The sequence below is a fragment of the Nanorana parkeri genome, unplaced genomic scaffold (genome assembly GCF_000935625.1).
Source record: "Nanorana parkeri isolate BGI_ZX_2015 unplaced genomic scaffold, ASM93562v1 scaffold12, whole genome shotgun sequence".
In the NCBI taxonomy this organism is placed as follows: Eukaryota; Metazoa; Chordata; class Amphibia; order Anura; family Dicroglossidae; genus Nanorana; species Nanorana parkeri.
Genome location: NW_017306280.1, coordinates 3,756,057 through 3,777,041, shown reverse-complemented (window position 1 = coordinate 3,777,041; position 20,985 = coordinate 3,756,057). Strand labels below are relative to the sequence as shown.

The 20,985-nt window shown below is 42.0% G+C and overlaps 1 protein-coding gene across 1 annotated transcript in view; it reads left to right on the top strand.

The window, feature by feature from the left end:
• The window catches only part of KIF26A (kinesin family member 26A), a 142,746-nt gene that overhangs the window by 99,959 nt on the left and 21,802 nt on the right, over positions 1-20,985 (top strand). The window contains exons 5-7 of the mRNA XM_018556700.1: positions 1,747-1,930; positions 17,819-18,028; positions 19,755-19,848. Coding sequence (XP_018412202.1) covers positions 1,747-1,930; positions 17,819-18,028; positions 19,755-19,848 — 488 coding nt within the window. The remainder of the gene's footprint in view (positions 1-1,746; positions 1,931-17,818; positions 18,029-19,754; positions 19,849-20,985) is intronic.

Below are 20,985 nucleotides of genomic sequence, written 5' to 3'. Positions count from 1 at the left end.
GGGCCTTTAGTTGGGAATTGGGGTTTTTAATGTTCAAAATCTGATTTATGAAACTTTGATCTGGACAAAAGGGTGTCGCAAGTATGGATTTCTTAATCCATGCCTGCAACCCCTTTTGTCTGTATCCAAGTTTCATAAACAGATTTTGAACATTATAAACCACAATTCCCAACTGGAGGCCCTGGAGAAGAGCTGGTCAGCTTGGGAGTAAAGCTGGCCATACACTGGCCATACATCTATAGATTATCTGCAGATTTTCTATGGTCAAATGGAAAAAGTGCAACAGATTCCTCCATCTACGCTAAACTGTGGATGGAGGAATCTCCCACTGGGGCAAGCTCCAGTATCTTGCTAGTCAGCCTGGCTGGCTCTCAAAACACCTGAACTATGCCTGCATCCAATCAGATTGTTCAGCTATTTGCACAGCCAGCGGAGCCGACTAGCAAGATACTGAAGCTTGGCCCAGTGGGAGATCCCTCCATCCACACAGTTTAGTATAGATGGAGGAATCTGTTGCACTTTCCATCTGACTATAGAAAATCTGCAGATAATCTATAGGGGTATGGCCAGCTTAAGTGTCAGCTTGCGTGTGCTTTTCCACACTATTCAGTTGCAATCAGCACGGTTTCAATAGAACTTATAACATTTACTTAAACTTTGTAATTGTGACTACGTTGTGTATTTGCACTGACTTGGTAGTGGAGCTCACACAGAACCATTACCATTCTTACTCTACAGAATTTGCCAAAACTTGGTCATGCACATAAAAATTCTTTGGTGTTCTTTGCCTGTAGAGATGTTTGTTTTATGTTCAGTCTGGCTCTGAATGGCCATCATCATATATAGATTGACCAATCAAAATGCAGCATATGCTATTCGCCATCAAGGCACGCAGTTGCAGATTGCACTGTTGATAAAGAATATCCATTGTGAGAATAATAATAATAAAATCATAAAGCTTTACAGTCCTGCAAGTGCTTTTCATGTATAACTAGTATGTTTCAGCTCTTTTTGTTGTAAGACCATGTACCTACCAGGCTGCAACTGTTAAAATCGAGTTTTGTCAAAAGCTCCAAAAAAAGCACATTTAAAGTAATTGGTGTAAATGTTTCAGAATGCATCAGAATGTTTTAGCAGTTCCCCGCGGAATATACAGTACATATGTGGTGTTGATATATTACTGATGAGGCCTTTCCATGAAGAGCTGGTAATTCAGCGCTAGGTAATAATATAAAAGCTTGTCACCAACAGCGCAAATTGCTTTAAGAAATGAAAAATTCATCTGGTAAAGACTTTTCATTTGCGGCGGTATTTTAGTAATATGTATGGGAATATCGTTTCATTGTACTGATAAGACAATAAGAGTGGTACACAGCATCCCCTTAACTGCCGGCTCCATGGAGCACATCTGGTACCAACGGTGGCTAGGGGACCATAGAAGCATTTTTTACGATGTCAATGAGATTTCAGAAGTCTTGGACTCAGCTGTCAAGCTGTTGGATAAAAAGTTACCCAATAATTGAAATTCTGCTGGGGGACAGATTAAGTCGGCAACTTGCTGCCTGCATCTCGGCCCGAGTTTCTCCTCTATGGGTCTCTTGGCGATATGTTCTTATGAAATGTGATTAGGTTGAAATGACTTGATTTGTTAAACAGGCCGAGATGACAATGAACATCTGTTTTGATGGACTAAATTGCTTGGGGTTTTTTGCAGTAACACTGACTTTCCATGTTACTTTGTTGCAGAGCGGCGCAGAAGCTCAACCTGTCCTCGAAGCGCAAGAAGTATCATCCGCCGCTCCCCCACTCCAGGGAATACTCCACTTTCCTAACCAACTTCAGTGGCATTCTTCAGCTGTGTCCACCGCCGACTCCTCCGTGTTTGATGAGAGCAGTGTTGAAAATCAAAGAGCACCCCGGCATGGGAAAGGTAAAATGATCAGAAAAAGCTTGTTTTTTAGGTAATAAATATAGTGTGAATATTACACTTCTCACCAGAATGTTTCCCTATTTTCTTCTTCATGTATAGATTTTTCCACGTGTCCCCTTCTGCTCGTTTAAAATCCTAATTTTCAGTTGGGAGTCTGCAGATAAACTGCAGATATTTAGCACTAAATATTTTCTACCAATGTTATATGTAACCGTGTGACCAGATTTCCCTATCCCTCCTGTTCTTCTTAAATGTGGCACAGATTGATCCTTAAAGGAGAACTATGGGGTCAGGGCTTTTCCCCATAGTTCTCCTAAGGGTAACGGGAGCCACAGCTCGCGGTATACTGAGGAGACACCACAGCCGGGACGGATTCCTGGATCTACCCAGCTGTGTAAGTGACAGCTAGCTCTGCCTATCTAGAGGCAGAGCCAGATGTACCTGCCCCCTCCCCTGTCTGCTCCGCCAGTCAGCGCTGAAGGGTCGGACAGGGGAGGGGGGGAGAATCGCTGCAGGGAGCCTGAGTGACATTCACGGCTCTCTGCAGGGACAGGATCGAGAAGTGAGCGAGTGACGCTATGTGTTCGCTCACTTCCCAATCTATTGAGCCGACCTGTGACAGTTTCATTGTCCCAAGTCGGCTAGAACTATGAGGCTGAGTGATTTTCACTCACCTCATAGTTCTCCTTTAAAGTGACAGGAGTTAAATCTTAAAAATGCATTCAAATACCTTAACTGGTAATCAATACAAAGTGATTGGATAGTTTAGATAAGTCCTCATATTAGAGTGTTTTGTTAAATCTAAGTTGGTTTTATGGTTAGATTGTAATATGCATGGTGACCATAACAGAGACAGACAACAAACAAACCTGACTGGTTTTCAGACCCTTCACCTCGCTATCCGAAAAAAATAAAATAAAAAAAGAATACGTCTTGCTTTAAATATACTGTAAGCTATTGATTGTATATTTGGTGGTAATGTTTATTGTATACGTTCTCCATCTTCCTTTCCACATGGCAACAATTTCCATTGGTGAAAACCAATAGTGAGGGACAGCTTAGCGCTCTCGATTTACAGATATACTCTGTGATTCGTGGATTGGTTTACAAATTGGGATAGTGATTTCACATCTGCTCAATTAGTTGCAGTCTTCGATTTAGTTATATAAAGATTCCCATTAATAGAGACATGAGAAGTCTTAGTCTCCTGCTTGTAAATACGGCATGCTGAAACTTGCGGTTTCCATTCATCTATGCTGCTTGAAAGCTAAGCTATATTTTGTATGTGATACATCTACATACACTAACAACAGCCTATCAACCTAATCTTCCTTCAGAACGTCTCCAAGCAGCAATAATGCCCACAAATGGTTTGATATCCTCAGCAGTCAAGTACAATATTATACAACGTTGCTTATGTTTTGTTCTTAAGAGCTCACCTGTCTTTACGGTCCCTGCGGAAGCCGCCCACCCTTGATAAACATAATAGAGAAAATTATCCACTCCGCGTATTAATGTGTTGGAAACATCAAACAGTTCCATCCACTTAGATCAACTCACCCTTTAAAAGCAATGAGCCAACGCGGAGCGCCTCTTTTAACTGAATTTCTTTCCTCCCGCTTGCTGCGGTCTCTCTGAAAGTTATTAAATTTAATGTTGGAATAGTACAAATGATGTCTGAAAGCCATTTTATGATGACACTGGCAAGCAGTTGGATTATACTCAGTCTCTGACATTAATGTGCTACTTAAGGTAATTTATCATCCACCAGCGTTAAAAAGACATCTTTTCACCGAGAATGCCGAACGGCATCTTAATTTGCCATTTCCTGACTGCCTTGGAACAGGCGGAAGAATCTCTGCGTCAAATTTATATATAACGGTTTTTTTTTCTTTCTTTCTCGACCTAATTGGATTGCTAGTCAATTTTACATATGTAACACTTAAAGGAAGAAGTATTAAGTGCTTGTCATTTGCCTAGAATTCTTTAAAAGGAGCATCTTGAAGTGAGCATTCAGCAAGGATGGTGTAATCAAGTTCTCTTAATGGCAGCTCTAGAAGTGTTCCATTTTTTTTGTGTATCTCTTAAAGGGGTGCACTACTTTCAATCCATAGTGTACATTATGCAAGTTTACTCTATGTCAAACTGAGGAATTGCTTGCTTTGCTTGCACTCAGCATTTCAGCAAAACCAACCATCTTCGAAAAGCCCAAATAAAAAAGGATAAAATTAGAGAACAGTAGCAGAGCGGTGCTGATCACTGGTGCATTCAGCTAGATTATAATCAGAACGTGTTTTGTATAAGATATTCCAACAGATTGGCATAGGCCTCTATGGGGAGTGAAGATTCTAAGCAAACTGCTTAGCATCGGGCAATTGTTATTCAGCGTTGTAAATATGAAACTGTCTCTGTGGTGTTTACGAGGCTTTATATTCCCACCGATACTGGAAGTCTGATCGAGTTATGTGTCGGGATGTGGAGGTGCCCAGCGCTCCGAAGGAGCAGTCGCAATGAAAACAGCCTTTGGCTTGGCCAGGGCGACTGCCAGCTGCGAGTCATGCAAGCAAATAAACAGCTTGTATGAAATATCTTTCATAAACCAATTTTGTAAGGGTTAGGCATATGTGTCAGTTTAAATTACACGGAAGGCAACATATTGGCACTGAGAATCAGACATCCCTAATTAGATTGAGCCTGCTGAGAAGTAATGAAGAAGCCTCATTGGGGGAATGGGATACGTGAGTAGAAGATGGTCTTTATACATTGCTGAGGATCTGACACAAAGAAACACATTCAATAAAGATTGTGGCTGGAAAGTGGAATGAGGAGGACAGTCAAATGTTTTACAAAAAAGTGGAGCAAGGACCTAATGACGGTTATACTTAAAGGACAATTAAACCCTCAGCGTATTTTTGCATATATCTATTGCTAGCAAGTAGTGATTGAACTCCTGAGTTTAGTGTCACGTTAACTGTTTGCCTAGAGTTCAGCTTTATTATTTTGTATGATGGAGTCATCCAGACAAAGAATGCATAAGAAGTGCCTTGTATCACCTACTCCTTCCTTCAATGCTGTTAGGTTGTCAAGGTTGTAGTTGCCATAAACTCAAAAACTGTAATGCTAGAATCCATACACATTAAGAGTATCCGATGTGCACCCTCACATCTGCTTTCCTGTCTTAAACAGGCAGACAAAGGAGATATGGAAAGGGAGTTCTGGCGGCTGTTTCCAGCTTAGTTAGAATTATTTTAAAGCTGCTGTTCAGCTACAGGAAATTTGACTCAAAGTGTCACAGAAACACTTCAGGTAGTTCTGCTGTTTGACTGTTTCCAGCCTAGTTACAGGCACTTTTTAAGGGTACTATTCATGTGACAGAAAACATGACCCTCAAAATGCTCCAAAAAAGGTCATTCATCATAACTAGGGATGCATCGATACTGATACTAGTATCGATATCGGTGCAGATACCGAGTATTTTGGCGAGTACTCGTACTCGCCCAAATGCTCCGATGCCTAGCCCGATACCCTATGTATCAGGAAGACGGGCAGCACATCATTACACGCTGCCCGGTTTCCTGATTGTGATGAGAGAGCATGGAGCCGACTTCCCGGCCAATCAGGAAGACGGGCAGCGTATAATGACGTGCTGCCCAGCTTCCTGATTGGTCGGGAAGCTGGCCAATCAGGAAGCCGTGTAATGACGCATCGCACGGCATTCTGATTGGCTGGGAAGTCGGCTTCATGCTACCTCGTCATCTCATGGCGAGGGAGCATGGAGCCGGCCAATCAGATAGCAGGGCGCTGCGTCATTACACGGCGCCCGGCTTCCATGATTGGCCAGCAAGACGACTCCGGTTGGAGAGGCCCCGGGGGTGACAGGCTGGACATGCCGAGGTGAGAGGGGACAGACTTTCTTGTTAATTGGGAAGCCAGGTGGCGAGTCATTACACGCCACCTGGCTTCCTGAATGGGACTTCCGGTACTCGGTACTAATTGGTATCGGCGAGTACCGAAAACAAATTATCCGTACTCGTGCTCGGTACCAAAATACCGGTATCGGTGCATCCCCAATTATAACTGGTGATTATTTCACGTCTCAGTTGTGATTCTATGTCAGGTTTGCCCCAAGAGCACAAATACATTTTAAGGACTGGTAATATATGTGAGCCACAAACAAGAGCTCTCTATAAAATTAAATCCTACTCCAAAGTGGTTGTCTAAATGTTTGATCTCCATTCTGTAGGTTCACTTTAAATGCTTCATAAGACAAAAACATGGTACAGCAGGACGCACAAGGTGATCATGCAGTTAAAAGCAACTGTGAGAGCTTCCTAGCTTTTTTTTTCCTTCCCTTGAAAGCTCTTGTTAGTATAATTCAGGTGACCTTGGAGCATTGACTGGGCTATTTCAAAGTTACATTACACGGTGAGATCTCAGCATTTTGCGAACATCTAAAAGCTGACATTACAGATATGGGTGCAAAGTGTGTATGTTTTGGATGTAGCTGATGGGCGGTGGGGGCGACCGGCTGGGCAGCTGATGGAAATGATGATGAGTAAAGGTCGGGATCAATATAGAATTGCCTTTCTCCTTGTTTGGGCTGCAGTAATCTAATAATAGGTGTAAGAGCAATGAAAGGCGAGTTGATGGAGCCATTTATCTCCACTCTGTTAGCATTATTTAGTCTGGAATGGCGCAATTATGTTCATAATATTTTGGAAAAAATATGTCTGTCTGAGAGACTCAAGACCGAGCATTAATCCCAGGAATGGCCAGGGGTGTTTGTAAAGATCTATACAAGTATTGCTAGGGCATAAAAATAAGTGTCTTGGTTTTTGGTATTTCATTTTACATTTAACTAACAAAAGGGATTTTGGAAAGTGTAGAGGGAAAATCATAAAACGTATCAGTGAAAGTGGGGTTTTCCCTTAAACTGAACCTATGAAGTAGAAGAATGTAATGCTGTATTGTGCGCAGCACTACAGCTGCACAGCCTGGGGAAATCAACTATATATATTTTCTGTCCTGAAATGACTGACTTTTGATATGGTTGTAGTACTGCAATTTGCAATTTAGATGAAGTCTCCTACCTGGCTCTTGAAAACCCACTGTGCTTAGGTGCAGATTGGGTTAAGGTCCCCACACACCTTACGATAATCGTACGATAATCGCGGGAAATCCCGCGATCGTACGATTATCGTAAGGTGTGTGGAAGCCGTGCGATCTCTACTACTGTAAGGTCGCACGACTTTAAACTTACGAACATGTTTGAAAACCCGCCGAGCATCGTACGATGTTCGGCGGGTGTGTAGCATTTTCGTAAGATAAAAGCCGGACGGGCTGGTGTGCGCAAGCGCACACTGCCCGTTCGGCATTGCGGTCATCGGAAGCCCGCCCCTCAGGGGGCGTGGCTTGCGATCATCGCAAGTACGATCTGCCTATGCAAGATAGGCAGATCGTACGTTTTTTTTAAGTACCTTACAACCATCGCAAGACAAAAGTCTTGCGATGGTTGTAAGGTGTGTGCCCAGCCTTACATAGTTGTTGAGGTTGATTAAAGACACAGGTCCATCAAGTTCAAGCTATGTGTGTGGATGAGTCACTAAGAGTACCTGTACCCCTGTATATCGCGCTTGATGGAGAAAGTATCTAAAATGTTCTTGAAAGAGTCAATAATCGGAAATCACTGCCTGGGGAGGGAGTTCCACCATTCTACCACTCTTACAGTAAGGCTGGGTTTACACCTAGGTGGCATTGTTTTTGCACATGCGCAGTGTGCGGTTATTTGCACATTCATGCGCGTTGTGTAAATTTTGATGCACATGCATGAAGACGCACATTTTGGCTGGCAGCTTATGAAACGTTGCGGACAATGGACAAATGCACGTTTAAACGCGCACAAAAATCTGCAACATGCTTTTGCTGGGTGTTTTCTGGCATTTGCATTGAAGTCTGTGGTGCAAAGAAGCTCCTTTTCGGGCATTTGGCATTTTCCTGCTGGCGTTTCGCTGCTCAGGTGTGAACTGGAGCCATTGAAAATCATGGGATTTGTTGTGTTGGGCATTTAAAAGCCCTTTCCAACTGCTGAAAAACACCTGGGTGTGAACCAGGCCTAAAGCATCCCCTTCACTGTTTAGGATTAAACCTTTCTTCTTCCAGTTTCAGGTGGTGTCCTCTTGTCTTCGTCAGTGAACTAACTGTAAACAGTTTATTTTTGATTCTACCATCATCATTAAACAGTTTGTACATTACTATCATGTCCCCTCTCAGTCTCCTCTATTCCAATGCTTGCAACCTTTCCTCATAGCTTTGCCCCACTTTATTAGTTTCGTCGCCCTTCTCTGGACTCCCTCCAGCTCAAGAACATCCCTTCTGTGGATCAATAACCAAAATTGAACCGCATTGAACTTCTGATGAGGCCTAACCAGTGTTTTGTAAAGAGGCAGAATTTCGTTGTAACCTCATCTTTTATATTTCATTAAAAAAATGGGTAATTTGTTGTGTTTTGGGGCATTTAATTAAATTTGTCACTAAATTTTGGGGTTTAATAAGGAGTTGCGCTAATATTGCGCAACATAAAAATTTTCAACTACCACCATTTTATTCTATAGGGTCTTGGCATTCAGAAAATATATAATGTTGGGGGGTTTTACATCATTTTCAGGCCTAAAATGTGGAATATAACATGGGTGCAAAAATTGAAAAAAGGGCCTCAGTCATGAAGGGGTTAAGCAGGAAAGTACTCTACTGGCCTTTTTGCTGCAGCCTGGCCTTGCATGCTGTGACTACATCTGCTGTCTACTAGGACCCCCAAATCTTTTTCTACCAGTGGAGCTCACATTAATGAGTAGCTTGCATGCATATTTTTAACAGCAAAATGCATAAGTTTACATTTTTCAATATTAAACCTCATCTGCGATGTGATTGCCCACTTTCCTATTTTATCCGGGTCTTCTTGTAATATTGCTTTATCACACTACACATTTTGGAGTTGTCAGCAAACACTGAAATATGGTTGTTAATACCAACCCCAATATTGATAACAAATAGGTTACACAGCAAAATAGTAACAACAAAACCATTCTTTACATCTGTACAATACATGCACATTTCCCCATGTAGTCCTGTAAAAACACTGCATGTATAGAAAAATACCTGTTGATCTGCCAGAAATCCAGTGAGCTCCTAACTGCATGTTTGGGCTGATAACACAGTGCATTTTGTGCACTGAAATCCCAACCATCGTTGGACTACAGAACTTTGCCAAAACAGGATTTCTGCTTGCGCCAGATTAGATGTCACCAGAGCTTCAACCTTATTCATTAAAGAGGAATGTAAAAAGTTAAGTGTGGGGGTAGCCCCACTGCAAGGATTAACTTTTGATATACCTGGAGTTCTTCTTTAAGATGATTACCTTGCAGGGTCAACATTTCCGTGCAAAGTGAACATCCTATTTGCCTTTAGTAAACCAACACCATGGGTCTTGAAAGAGGTAGTTCTGAGGGCAGTTAATAGGACCTAAGTTTTCAGCAGCTGCTCCTGAATATGACTTCCGGGGGAATAATAAAAGGAGTTTCTCATGAAAGGAACATAGAAAAAAATATAATGCTGTGACTATGCTCAGATGGGGAGAGGGAGCTCTGGTGGCAAATTTGGGATATACCTAAACATACACTTTAATGATGCAACCAGTGCCATCTTCCAGGCAGCTCTGAAGGGGATGCAGACTACTGTGTTAGCAGAAACTATGCACAGATTGGTTATGAAAAATACCTAAAATAACTAACCAACTGGCAAGCAGTGTATTGTCAATGGTTGTCCAAGTTCACGGTATGGGTACCATTCAACTAAAATTGGGGTGTATGGGAGGGTAATGAATTAAAAAGAAAATCTAACTTTTATTACATCTTTTGAAAACCAAGTATAGCAGAGTCAGAAGGCTGTGTTCCATTGGGTGATGCATTTCAACATGAAAAGGTCTTTGTCAAGTCCATTTATGTCTACAATGTAGCAAAGGTAATCATGTTGTGGCATCAGGGTTTTCTGCTACATAAGAGAATTCCACTTTTTTTGTATTTGTTAGTTGGCAAGTACAGTCACGTTGTTGTGCAGACCACGTGTAATGGTTTTACCTTTCCAAAATAATCACAGTTCAGTGCTAAATTCCCGTTATAGCTGTGAAGTGTTTGCGTCTTTTGGCACATAACAAGCTCTGCCAAAGTTAGAAGCTCAGTAAACCTTTTCTAAGAGGACAATGGGGGCCGCCATTGCTGGCCTTCTCCTGCATGAATGCTGGCTGCAATAACTGGGTGTATTAAAGCAAGACAGTCAGCTTAACACCCAGGCAAGCAATGGTAGTCTTTATGTTTCTATAATAAATTATTTCCTTTAAAGTTGGGATATTTTAAAATTGTGTGTGTATATTTATATATTTTCTTTTTTAGCACGAAGTGTGAAAGATTAGTAAGGTTGGCTTAAAGTTAGCGGGAGGGGGCCAGTTATGTGATAAAGGGTTCAGGGTTAGGTTGTGTTAGGGTTTAGGTGAGGGCAGGGTTAACTGTTGGGTTGGTTTAGGTGAGGGTAGGGTTAACTGTTGGGTTAGCAGTAGGTTAAAGCGCTGGGATATTTAGGATTATACTATTCCATAAAATACAGGACGCAAAATATCTCATATTCCCATAACTAATAAATAACATGAAATGGTTCACATTACAAATTGTCCGTCACGTACTATTAACCAACCTTGATATTTTGACAGTTTCTGCACCTGGCTAAAAACAGTGAATTTAGCTTATTCTTTACCTCAGGCACACAACCAAGTGAACTGCAGGCAAACAACTAAATACCCACATATGGCATCTGTGCTTACATCTGTGGGAGCTGTTTCACGTGCCAAAAGATTTGCATTTTTGACCATCCAGTCCAGTGATTTATGTATCTCTGTCACACAGTACATTCCTGCTTGGCTGGAGAGGACATTCCAGTCCTTTCTGTGCTGCAGTTTCACTTTAACTTACAGGTCCCCGCCCATGACTGGACAGCGAAAGAAGTGATGAGTGACCAGCTCATCTCTTTGTCAGTCTGCTCTCTTCTCCTATAAGTGAGGGAGTGGCGAGATACGGATGGTGTGGCTGGAGAATTGGCTGATTGGCTTAGCTGGAGCAGCGTTTTGGGTATTTATGGAAGGTTATGAAGTCCCTCCCGCTTCTTCATCCTTTTATGCTCCCCACTCCCCATGTCTTCTGGGTAATGAGGAACATTACCCTGAGATATGGATGTATTTACAATTACCAGAGAATGGGCTGCCTCTTATCTTCCTGAATAAGCTTTGGCTAAACGCGTAGAAGGCCGGACCCCTCACACACTTTGCGTAGAAGGCCGGGCCCCTCACATTGATATTTTAGGGGACATTGATATTTTAGGGGTTTATTAAACTACTTTGTCAAATGCAGTGTAGCGATGTGGTCCGAGGTGGTAAAAACAATTGATGCAGCTGTACATTTTTATATAGATGTCCATTTGATCTTTTTCAATAAACGCATGATACATTTGATATACGGTAATATATTTGGTTTTCTCATCCCTGATTTTGCACCTTAAAAAGCCCCATAACTGTATATTATGTTGTTAACTATCTAAATTGTACGGGTGTTGTGTCGTGTTTTCTCTGGCGGTTCATATATATTTTTTTACAGTATGTTTCTTGCATTACAGTTCATTGGCTCCTTGTGCTGCTCTTCCAGGCTGCTGATAGCAGGTCAAATTTGGCTACTTAGTGCTGGTGCAGACTTGGGCGATCCCGGGATGCGCCGTACACAGCGGTTGCCGCGCAGCCCCATTGATATCAATGGGGTTACATCTGCACGGCAATCGCTGAAACAAGGTACATGTACCTTTTTTTCGAGACACACGGCCTTTTCAACCGCGATCATGCGGGATTTGCATGAGTGGAATGTGTGCGATCTGCCTGTCGCAACTGGGGTGTCGTTAGAAAATAATGGCACCGCCAGCGCGATTAGCGGTTGTGTGCGACTCCGTGACTGCATGGCTTTGTGCACGATTGGTGTGGGGTCACTGATCGCCTTAAAGGATTGGTGTGGGGTGAACTTGGCCTTAGAGGGTTTCTAAACCCTCCGTTTTTTTGCATATATCTACTGCTAGCAGCGGTTTAAACTTACCCGTCTTCGCCACGCAAAGCATCTTCGAGCGGGCGCATGCGCAGTTCGGATTAACAGATATAATAATAATAATAATGAATACAGAGCTGCAATAATATATGCCTGTTATAGCTGCCTGAAGTTAAACTTTTAAAACTGACCTAAGCCGGCCAGTTCCAGCTTGCGTTTGTTGTATGGATGTCCCCCAATGTGTAGATTTAGGGCTGTTAAAAGACCCAATCCTGGAAGGGACAGGTTCTCAAAAATTGAGTAGTATGTAACTCCGCCAACACCCCTCCTTTCATCAAGAGGTGATATTTAAATTGGTTTTTGGTGAAGCAGCCACAGGGAGAAGGAGTGAAAGCAAAGTGTGTAGCCAGCTTAAAGAGCTTTAAAACACCAGAAAGCATAATAAATGCATAAAAAACCCTGAATATTATACAAACAAAACCTGGCAGATCACTCCAGCAAACAAAGTCTGGAGAAGATTGGCCTTAATTAGTCATTTTCAACGCCGGCTTTAAATGACTTTTATCCGAACGGCACGGAAATGTTTCAAGGTTGGAAAAAGAAAAAGGCATTTTGAGTACAGGGTTGCGCCAGAAAAGGTTGATACGGCTTTTACAAGAGTTCAGCCTTGAATCTGTCAGCCACAATGCTTGGGGAGTTTTGAAGCAGCGATTTCATTTATTTTAAGGCTCACTTAGTTTCTAGGACTGCCTCTTCCAATTCAGATCACCGCGGCAGCGGGAAGAGAGCATTGTACTCTATTAGGCAGTCTGTTCCGCTGCAGCGTCGCTCGCCGAAGTAATGTGACTTTTTATGAAAGCTTTTATAACGTGCCGCTGATGGAGGGAAAAAAGAGCCTTATTAGATGTGCCGTCTAAATCATTCTTCTTCTAGACAAAGAAATAAGCTCTGATCTATTTTTTTTTACCTCTAAGTGTGTTTTTATTGCTATTATGATGTTCAGAAATGGTAGCAATGAGGGAGCTGCACATTTTCTTAGGAAGCAGCTAGTTTTATTTATGCTGGTGAAACATGCACCGTGAACATAACACTATGGGGCTTATTTAATAGGGACGCATGCAGTAACCTATAGCATCCAGATTGGATTATTCCTTGGAGCAGTCAGAACAATTATGATTGCTAATGGTTGTTCTAGGTTATTGCCCCTTTTTTTGGCCTTATTAAATGGTTCTTTTCCAATAACGCAAATTGTTACTGCCTTGGAGCTTACACAGGGCTGAGGACCTGGTCCTCCCCTGCATGTGACAGTGTCAGGTGCCTGAGGAACCAATCGGCAAGCACCAGTACCGTAACGTAGGAGGGAAGAGGATGAATGGCATGTTCTTCATACCTGGAAATAATGGTCATTTTCTGTGCTTCTGACCGTTGAAAGGAGCAGTAGGGGAAGGAAGGGACTATGAAAATGTGCAACAGGGGAGAGGCCAGTTAAGTAAACCTGTTTGTTGTTACCCTTTAAGGGCAAAGGACAGGTTCACTTTAACTCCCTTTACATCAGGGTCTCTTTTTTATTAAATAAATGTGTATATACACACACACACACACACACACACACACACTCACACTCTATGTATCCTGAGCTGTACAAATGTAGAACTGGCATAGAACAAGCTATTTCCTTAGTTCTCTTTGATGGTTTTTTCCAAAACTAGTCTAATCACCCAAGGCTGCTTCCCTGAAGCTTCACTTGTACTATGTGCCATGTGTTGAGCAGATTTAAATAGATGAAACTGCGCTGTCCTCAGATTAACTCTTCAGTATGAGACACTGCGCAGGGGATACGGGACTAGCTGGCTTTACTTTCTGCAATAATGTAACTGGCACTAGTTTTACAGAGAGAAAGAGAGAGAGAGCGTGAGCGAGACACACTCAACACCAGGAAAAACTGTTTTGTTCTGGACAGTATGAGACAGGGTTAGAACCCCTCTTGGGAAGTGGTGGGGACTGAGAAAACAGTAAAAATACAATTTCTAGTACATTAGGAAAGGTTTAGAGTCCCCCAAAGGCCTTGTTCACAACTAGGCATTTTTGTGCAGTAGAAAAAGACCTTCAAAACGCCCCAACACAAGAAATTCCACGATTTTCAATGGCCCCTGTTAACACCTGAGCAGCAAAACACAGAATAAAAAGTACATGAGCTTCTTTTGGCAGTTTGCAGCTCGTTTCTTCCTCACCGCCCCCCCCCCCCCAAGACTTAATTGGGACATGCGGCACATTTTAGTGCGCGTTTGTACACTGACCGCAATGTCTCTTAAGCTACCAGTCAAAACGCGCGTCTTGGTACTAACTACATCTGCTGCTTCATTAATGAACCCACATAGCTTTCATTTGAGTGCAAGAAATTCTGAAATCTGCTTTGTGCAGCAGTTTTGGTTCTGATTGCACTCCCCTGTAGTGCTTTGAAAGGTAGAGAGGGATTCCCATTCCATTCCAATAATTTACCTTCTCAGCGTGGTTAATCCTACCTATATTAGCATGCAGCAGCTATCTTGTAGGGTGGGTGAATGTTACCATGTAAAGACTGAGTGATTAAATGTATAGAGAAGAAGGTACTTAAGATGGATTTGGTGTCTGCACATAAAATTCAAGAGATATGAGGATACAGTCTCTGGTGTATAGTAGCCGAGAAGAATTAGCATATATAATATTTTTTGATTGAAATAAATCAATGCAGCAGTATCATAAACCTACCTACACACGATTCGCGTGCCCTAGGGATCCAATATTGGCTCTGCAGGAGTTAAAAAAAGTGCTGCATTTTTAATGGACACAATAAAACTCACACCCATGTAATAACCATAATGGATAATCACAGGCTGTTTATTCTTTGTTTGCATTGTCCTGCATCTCCCCCACTTCTCTTCCTCTCTCATTTACTGAGTAGCCAGAGGTGAAGCCCCTGGGCTGGGAGGATGCAGGGCACCTCTGCTTTTATTATGCAGCTAAACCAAAGCCGGAGGCATAGCGGGGCAGGCAGGGAAGGTGAGGAGGGGGTAGTGGGCTTTTAAAAAGGAAGTTCTATAATTGTAGTCACACAATATAAGACGGCTGCATTACCAACCAGGTGAATGTTTGTTTTATTTATACATTTTTAATTAAACCACATTGATGAACATTTTGTATTTACAGCGGCCAGGTGAAACAACAACACAACACATTCACACCTAGGCGTTTTGTTACTCAAAGGTAAGCGCAATCAAATACGGAATCCCATTCATTTCTATGGCCCCTGTGCGCACCCGAGCATTTTCTCACGAGCAGAAAAATGCCGGTTGCTGGAAAATGTACGTGAGCCACTTTTTGGCAGATTACAGCGCTTTTTGGTCCCATAGACTTCAGAGGGAAACTTCCTGCGACACAATGCTCAGGTATGAACAGGGGCAATAAAAATGAATGGGATTCCTTGTCTTCAGTGTTTTGTTGCGCTTAGCTTTGAGTGACAACATGCCAAGGTGTGATTGGAGCCTAACTGGAAGGGCTAGCATAATGTGTTCGTTCATTGAGACCTGAACTCCATGCAAGCATCTAAATATGCAGATGAGATACATAAGGGGTCTATCTTACCTGCCAAATGATCGTCATTCCTGTCCTGGTTAGCCGCTTCATTTACTCAGCCCTGCCTCATGATTGAATCGTGATCACTAGCACTTTTAGCAGTTTTATTCTCCAATGGATTCACCTCTGGATTACACCTCATGCCCTGATGAAGGGGGATTGTGTTAACCCCTGAAACACATTGGCTCCTTCTGTTAGAATCCACATTATTGTATTTATTGCAATAACTCCTGCAGTATAAATTTTCAGTCACTAGATGAAGTTCTGTTATATCTATGGTATATACTCTGTTGTATTGAATAAGGTAGAGAATAAAACTGTGGCTTCCTTCCTGTTTTTCCAAGCCGTGAGCAGCATGCATATCTGACTGTGTGCTTGTGTTTCTCTGTGAGGCTGTGCAAGAAGTTCCAACACCGTCATGCACTTTTGGACTCTGTGGTGCCCTCATCTCTGCCTCTGCAAGACTGAAAGCAGTGTTATTATCCCTGCTCAGTTCTCCAATCAGGACTATAGAATATCTCCTATGTTATGTAGATGAGGAGAGGAGGAAGTGTTCTGCAGTCCAGCAGAAGACCACTGGGCAGTGCTGACAAATGCTTGGGATTTACATGCAGCAGAGGAAGAGTTGCCAGCTTAGGCAAGAAGCTTGGAGCACGCTGGATTTCTGGCAGGATCAATGGCATTTTTATGTAATTTTAGTGTTAAAGCATGGGGGACATGTGAACGTATTGCAGAGTTGCATCGATTTTCTTTTTTTTTTTTGTACAGAACATTTTTAAGATTGCATACTAGCCCGTGGTTCTTAGAAACACCAAAAATAAAAATGTGGTGTCTAAATAGAGTTAATCTTTTTTCCCGCTTTGTGTTTCTCTTTTTAATTTCAGTTCTTATAGTTCCTTTAGCCCCATGCCAGTACAAGCGAGGAAAGTAATTGGCTACTTAGGTGTGAGTGCTATAGAAAATTATTCACCAGCAGATGTAAATCAACCTCCGATGGTTGGATCTCCTCTCTTAATACACACTCGAGAATTCCTGTACTTTCAGGTTTTGACCGCATGTAGCGTACGGATGTGAGATTCTCCTCCCTACCACATTATGAAGTCTATTCAGGTTTTATTTTTTTTTATAACCTATAGAATTCAGCACTTTAGCCTCAGGCTACTCCAAGGAGATGAGATAGTAGTGGAGGGGGCTGACCTAATGGATTCCAATCTCTTTAATGATGAATATGGTAACATGGGGACTGTTAAACCGTAGCATGTATTAAAATCTATTTTTATTGCCGGCTCAAGAGGTGAAGCTTCTAACTGAGATGACCCAAATATTGCACTTCCTGTAGCCCCCTTTTAACAGCCTATTTTCAGGTTTATTAAGAACGTACTGCAAATGGACAGAACTCCTTGTTAACTAGTAAAAAATCAGCCTTCGGCATTTTAAAGTAGAAAGGTTTGCGAAAGCTGGTTTCCGATTGGCTGCTACATTTACAGCACCAAGCTGCTCTCTACACCATGTTTTATTAGGTTTGTTAAAGTAGTACTGAAGTCAGTTTTGGATAGAGTAAGGGAGGGATATAACCACGGACATCTCTTATTTGCCATCTGTGTCCCATTGGTGGAATTTCTCTTCACTTCCTGCCCCATTGCCAAGCCCCGGGAAGTGAGAGCAAATCTTTCCAAAAGTGAGGAAAATCCCTGGTGGACAGCAGGGTCACCAAAACTAGTGCCCTCATTGGAAGATTTCCCATCTATTCCTGTTTTGATGCCAACCCAAAATGTGGGATTTCCTTTAACTTTCAGTGATGAGGGTCACCAGGACAGAATGTGTTATGACTACAAAATGCCTCCCCCCATGTGGAAACAGGGAGGCGTTTTGTAGTGCTAACACACTTCCTGTCTTGGGTGACAACACTGCTTCTTTATAGATGCAATATGGCAAATAAGGCTTGTTGCCCTGGGAAGTGTGTTACTGGCATGACCACCAGGTAAAAGATAAAGAGAAAATAAGCCTGGAATAAAGGAAACTAATGCAGACACCAAATCTAAAGACTGAGACCCTCTAATTAATATATATATATATAATTTATTTTTATTTTTAAAATAAATTAATTGAAATGTCTCAAATATGTAATAACAATTGATATTCGTTACAGGTGAAAGTAATGGTGAGAATCTGTCCATCACAAGGGATCCATGACACATCAGAATCCATGTCTTTTTTAAAAGTTGACCCGCGGAAGAAACAGATCACCCTGTATGACCCGTCTACGTGTGGCCCCACGATGACAGGCCACAGAAGAGCTGTGGTTGCCGTCCCAAAAATGTTTGCCTTCGATTCGGTGTTTCCTCAAGATGCTTCACAGGTTGGTCAGCTCACCATCATTGGAGATGAACAAAACAGAGTTTTGACTTCACTGAATTCCAACAAACGTCTTTCTTTCTAGGGGCACATCGAGTGCACCTTCAAAGAAAAACAATGGCAGCTGTCACTGACAAAGCCGTGTGATTACATTGATAGTGCTGACATGCATAACAAAACCATGTTCTTTTGTTTCCAGCACATTTCGCCCAAGCAGTTTGCATGGCAAAATGTGACCGTAGTTTTGATAAAATTTCAGCAAATGTAAAATCTAAAAATTTCACAGTGAAATAAAATGTATACACAATTACCTGAACATTTCCAAAAACGCCAATTATTCCCGTGTTTATGGAATGCGTTGGGCTATTCCCTGCATCGTTTCAGCCACATTTTTTTTCCCATTAATCTTTCTTTCACAAGATCAAAATTCTATATTCTTAATGCCTTTCTCATCATCTTTCATTGGTTGCTAAACGATTGATAGAACTTACCCCATAGTTCTCCTTTAAAGTAAGTGTTTTTCCCCATAGTTCTCCTAAGGGTCACGGGAGGACATAAACTAGTGCCCTCCCGTGACCCAAAGCTCCGTATATCGCGAGCTACAGCTCGCGGTATACTGAGACCGCCGCACACGGGATGGATCCCGACATTACTGTCAAGATCCACCCAGCTGCGTGATTGACAGCTGGCTCTGCCTATCTAAAGGCAGAGCCAGCTGTACCCGCCCCCTCCTCCGTCCATTCCGCCAGTCATCGCTGGAGGATCGGAGCGGGGAATCCCTGCAGGTAGCCGTGACTGACAGGCTCTCTGCAGGGACATGATCGAGGAGAGAGTGACTGTATGTGTTCGCTCACTTCCTGATCTATTGAGCCGACGTGTTACAGTTTCATTGTCACACGTCGGCTCGAACTGTGAGGGTGAGTGAAAATCACTCACCTAATAGTTCTTCTTTAACAGGCTTTTTTTCCCAAAATATATCTCGCGCTGATGCCTAGTATCAATTTACAGCGAGCACTGGAAATAGAATCCACTGTAAATAACGAAGAAAACAGGTGCACAATACCGTCTGCTTGATCATAAGTTTATTGTCAAACTAAGAGGCACAAATAGTCAAACATCAAAACAGAAACCTTGATGCTTTTTGCACATAAATGTGCATGCTCTTAAGGTCACCTTGTAGGCAATTATGTTTACATGCAAAATGCATCAAGGTTTCTATCTCTTTTCTGTTTAAGGGCCTGTTCACACCATTTCCAATGCATTCTGGCACAGTTAGTGGCCGAAATGCACTTGCTCACATAGTGGAAGTTTCCCTTGTGGAGACTTCCACTATGCGATCCGGTGCGTTTTGGCCACTAACCGTGGCAGAACGCATTGGAGATGGTGTAAACCATCCCTAAATCCTTCTTACTTAACAAGGGTGAAACAGAAACTAAGCAGCAGGACAAAGATGTTGGGAGTGCCTAACTAGGAGCTGAAAGTAAAATAGAAGGGGTACATAGGAACATACTAAATACAAACTTACAAATGAAATAAACAGGCTGCTGTGGCAGTATGTTTGTACCAATGATAGAATCCTTCTGTTGTCCAACTCAATAGATGTGCTGCTGTGAAAACTAACAGCTTTCAAGTCTTTTTTTATCATGCATACCATAGTAGAGTGCACACCATCTCTCAACCATTATATTCAGAAAACCAGAAGTAGCCATTTTACCATCTTTTATTTTCAGGCTGAAGTTTGCTCTGGGACCGTGGCGGAAGTCATTCAGTCTGTTGTGAACGGTGCAGATGGATGCATATTTTGCTTCGGTCATGTCAAGCTTGGTAAGCTCCCAGATCTGTTACAGTTAATTACTATGTCAGTCTGTTAATTACACGCTGTCATTTAATGGTTCAGCAAACACACAGAATGCAAATAGATTATAGCTTTTAATTAGTTGCAAAACTTGCTTCAGTTAATTCTTCCTGGAAAGGTTTGAACTACACTGTAACTACACAAAAATGCAGACGCCTAACCTTGCAGGTCTGATATTGTAACCTTTTTTTTTCTATCTACTTTTTAATTTCAATATTTGAGTTTTTCTTAAATAAGGAATGAAACATTACAATTAATAAGTGTAGAATAAAGGCAACTGCAAGGGTACATGTGCCTATCCAATGTAAATATCACATTGGAGTATGAAACGTTTATTTTGTGTATTCCACAATGTAGAGGGAGCAATGATAAATTAGTGGTTGTGTTGCAAGAGATGAGAACAGATAGAGATTTAGAAAATATATTGAAGAGAGGTTTGAAAGGCGAGATGGGGGAAATGTATCAGGTAAGGAGTAGGGGTATTACAAAAAGGGGTGAAAAGGGGATTAAAGGTAGGAAAGTATGAGGCCTGGATTAGATATAGATTACATATGGCAATTAGTGGTAGGCAGGGTGTAGCAAGGAATCTGAGTTTACATCTCTATGGGTAATAAGGACTTATCAAAGACTTTTAGTACATAATTATCTATCTAGAGCAGGTGTAGCCAAACTCCGGCCATCCAGCTGTGGCCAGATGGCAACAGCTGGATCCCATGAGGCATTGCAAGATTCTCACAGCCACAGACATGACTCCCGGGGAGAGAGCTGCATCATGGGATTTGTATTTTCTCCACAGCTGGAGGGCCGGAGTTTGGCTACCCCCGATCTAGAGGGACCACATTTTAAAATGAAGTCTGCAGGGACTCAATAATCACATTGTCCAGGTTAAATTTTTTTGAAAGCTATATATAGCTTATAGCAGGGCATTGTAGCTACTGCTTACACGAGAACAAAATTAAGACTATCATTAATGTAAATCTGATCTGTGAACGCATCTTTTGCAGAAATATTTATAGTAAAAAAACAAATATTCTGAATTTTGAACACCCCAAATGCCGTTTAAAACAAACCTGTCTTGTCCCTACACTCAGCAATTAACCCTAAAG